Genomic DNA, 3,863 nt, shown 5'->3' with positions numbered 1-3,863 from the left:
CAAGTAAGAAAAACACAGTGGTGGCTGTGCTTATTTCAATTCCAGTTGCTTCAGCACCTTCTGAAACAGACAGAAACAAGCAGAGGTAAAGAGAGAGAAGGGGAAACCTTAGGACTCCTGCTGTGGTGTGGACAGCCCTAGATGCATGTCACAGTAATATCCCCATAGCTTCACAGTCTGCACAGCTGTATGGCAGCTACAGCCAGCCCTTCTGTAGCTGGGTTAAGTGAGCTAATGTCCAAGGACCAGTTGCTACTGTGCCTCTCAATTTCACTCCCTCACCCTCTCTCAGAGGAGAACTGCTCTGACTCTGCAGGACAAAAGCCAGGCAGGAAAACTAGTAAAGGTGGGGACTATAGCATTCCCCCATCACTGTGAGTTCAACAGCAAGCATCCCTAGGTACCATCTCCTCAGTCTTTCCTGCAAAACACAAACAGGCTGCCATGTAGGCTTGGCTATAATTCTGCCTTGCTGATTTGGGTATTATCAGAGGTGCCTGATGGCTATGGAAGTGATGAGTTTATGTGGATCAAGCTGACCCTGGCTGGTGACAACAGGCACAATGAATGGAGCACAGCTGCAGAGCAAATCTGACACAACAGAAGAGCAAGCAAGTGCTATGCATACTACAGGGAATAGCTAGCACTTATAATTTTCCATGTTTTCATCGAGTGAGTCCAGCAGCATCACTCCAATGATGAGAAAATTATCCGAAGAGCCGCACAAAAGCAACTTCCTATGAAGACAGATACAAGTGTGCACGTGCACACATGCAAAACAAGAAAAAGTGCTGAGCAAGGTACTTCTATTGGGTTGAGTTGCAATGAAACACAACATATGCAAAGGCATAGTATGCATCTTCGGATGATCCTTTTTTTTCTGGGAGATGACAAGAGCTTCAGGGAAACTGGGACAGTAGCTTCCCCGCAGCTGCAAACAGGCAGAGTGAAGCAGGGAGTCAACAGAAGCATCTTCCTGCCCCAATTAAGGTATTTCCAACCACAGGAGGCATCTAGCTCAGACTAGTAGCATTCTCAAAGAATAAGGACATCTTGAACTCGGGCTGCCTATGAATCTCATTTGCCCTTGTGGCATTTGAGGAAAGCTTCTGGGCCATGTTGGCTTCAAGGACAGATGGGAGACATGCTGGCATTCACAGTGCCAGCACCTGGGTCTGCATTAAAGTGCAGCAGAGTTGAGTTTCTTTGCTATGACATGCCCCAAGTTTCATCAAGTATGACAAGATGAGCAGTCAGTAGTTTTGGACTCAAACAGAGGCCTGAACCCACAAGCAAAAACAACGTTGCTGGTTTCTATATAGTTAGGGCAGTTAAGGCAGCACCAGATCTGTGTTCTGCAATGGAAACTCCAGAACAGGGTGGAGAGGATAACTGTGAAGGTAAAGGGTGGAGGATGAATGCAAGAGGAGAAGACACAGTAAGAAATATACCAGTGATCAGGCAAAACCGTAGCTTGCTGTGATCAGCTGGATAATCAGTGTGTGCTGAGTGGAGTTATAGATCCCTCATAATGTAACACGGGCTACACATCAACAGCAGAACTCTCACAGAAATCCCCCATTTCTTGTTCTAGAAAATGTGCCCTAAATAAAACAAGTGTGTTTAACACGACTGAGTTCTCTAAGAGAACACTGAAGAGATGGACAGTCCTTTGGACTATAACAACAGAAAGGGAAATTTGCAAAATCACACACCCGAAGCAGGAAGTGGAGGAGGTGTTAACCTAGACATGTTTCTTGAGCTACATCATCAGGTAATATGTACATATGTATTATGTGAGGTGAAAACTGGCTTTATAAACCAGACATGCTACAGAAGTACAGGCCCAGCTCTCAAATAATAAAGAACCAGTTTGAACAACAAACTATATAGAGTTCAGATGCTCTTGATCACGCTTTTTTTTCTCTTTTCTTTCATTTCTCAGTCTTTTTTTAAAAAGCAACTTTGTACTCAGGGGAAAACCTTTAAAATAAAATACACCTTTCTCTTGCACTGCATCTTGTCTCTTATGGACAGCACTATGTGCAGGTTTTCCCCAAGGGTAACCTTGGCTTGTCACTTTGTGAATGCTTCCTGCTTTTCCAGAAATTGAGCTGTGCTCCTGTTATCCTTTTCTAGGCTGCAGCTACCTGCTCTCTTAGACGCTGCTACAAGCTCTTGTCCATGTCCTCTTCCATTGCATCAGCAGGTCACACCTCATCACAGAGTACAGAGGTAGCTCTGCTTAAATACAATTACATTTGGCTGCCTTGCCATCATATCTTGGCCTCTTGCCTTCACTCATACCTCTCTCACCTTTTCACTCCCACCAGAGTTTCTTAGCTTCCTTCTGCCATAATTAGATAAGTTTACTGATGTATTTATTTATTTTTAGGTAATTCCTAACCGGTCCACTCTCTGCCCTAAATGACACAGTGAACATTCAAGTGCAAAGCACTACTCCTAGCTTTCTTCTTCTAGTGTGAAAGGGACTGAGAAGGGCACATCAAAATTCTTGAAACCAACTGAAAATGTGCTGTTGGCATTCAGGCCAAGAGAAGTAAAAGTGAAGTGTTGTCTTTTCAGCCTGGTTCACAATAAATCAAAGCTGCATTACCCTAAGAAACAGTAATTATGAAAATAATGTCAAGCCAAGGGGAAAAATCTTAATGCTGAATGAATACCTACCACACATATTCAAACAAACGTAACCACATATACATTCAAACACAACTTATTAAAAATGTGGTCCAAGGCAGAAACTGCAACTGTTTAGCCACTTTTAACCATAGCTTATCTTTCCTCAGTAAGCTAATGAGCAAAAGCATTAAAGGATACATACATGTCTTTTGAATCTTACAGATTTCTCAAGTCTGGTTGCCAAAACCTTGTGAAGATCTACACAGGTTACATTTTAAGCAGAAAATTTCTCTGCTTTCTGATTTGCAACCCAAACTTACACACCCCTTCCTTTAACTGAGATGAGAATTCTGTAAAAAATCAGAATAAAATGTGAAACAAACCTCCATATAGGGTTGTGCCAATTGTCTCTTTTCCCATAGGCAGCACTTCCTCATCTGAATAGTAGGTTTTCACTGCAACTTGTATGACATAACTTGAAAATGGCTGTAGGTTGTCTATGACGGCTATAGGACCCTGAAATTCCTGTAATACAAAATCAGATAATAAACATGTATTCTTAGAAGAGAGTCATATGTCACACCAATCATCTGTCAATGAAATGAGTGTTAAAAAATAATACAGTAGTGCTTTTGTATTCTAATACATTTTAGTGTTTAAAAAAGAATGTTAAAATGATAGTTTGGGTAATAGGTCATTACAGAAAACACATACCAAAAAACAAGCTGAGGTGTAATTAGCATGGCTATAATAGCACATTGTTCAGTGGCTGGTACTTAAATGGGAAATGGCAAAGTCAAGAAAAATGTAACAGAAGAAAAAATTACTAAGGCAAGTACAACTACCACAAAACACATAAAGGCAAGCCATATGGTTGCTGGACAGCCTCAAGAGTTATTTAAACAGATTAATATCAACCACAACTGCTCTTTTTACAAGTAGAAACTGAAGTCCCGTTTCAACAGGATTTTAGCAAAGACCTGTTAAAAAGTAAAGGAGTACTTGCACAAAGGAAAGCTAAGGGATCTACCACTTAACAAATACCAAACAGAAAGGGGAATTACTGTTGGGGATGTAGAAGTGGAAAAACTCCCTAATAGAAGGTTACAGAATGGCTTGTAAAATTATTAGAAGTGATATCACATTCCTTGTTTATATATGATATCACGTGCATTTTTGTTCCAAATAGCCATACCAATGTTTTTTGCTGTAGAGCAGGCAAA

General features: G+C 41.1%; 1 protein-coding gene across 1 annotated transcript in view; it reads right to left on the bottom strand.

Annotated features, from left to right (window-relative positions):
* The window catches only part of ROS1 (ROS proto-oncogene 1 , receptor tyrosine kinase), a 75,131-nt gene that overhangs the window by 33,936 nt on the left and 37,332 nt on the right, over positions 1-3,863 (bottom strand). Inside the window, 2 exon segments of the mRNA XM_009325691.1 lie at positions 3,024-3,165; positions 3,836-3,863. The exon segment at positions 3,836-3,863 is cut by the window's right edge and continues 26 nt beyond it. Coding sequence (XP_009323966.1) covers positions 3,024-3,165; positions 3,836-3,863 — 170 coding nt within the window.

The sequence above is a fragment of the Pygoscelis adeliae genome, unplaced genomic scaffold, assembly GCF_000699105.1.
Source record: "Pygoscelis adeliae isolate BGI_AS28 unplaced genomic scaffold, ASM69910v1 Scaffold54, whole genome shotgun sequence".
Lineage (NCBI taxonomy): Eukaryota > Metazoa > Chordata > Aves > Sphenisciformes > Spheniscidae > Pygoscelis > Pygoscelis adeliae.
The sequence above is the reverse complement of the archived record's forward strand: the minus strand, read 5'-3'. Positions and strand labels throughout refer to the sequence as shown.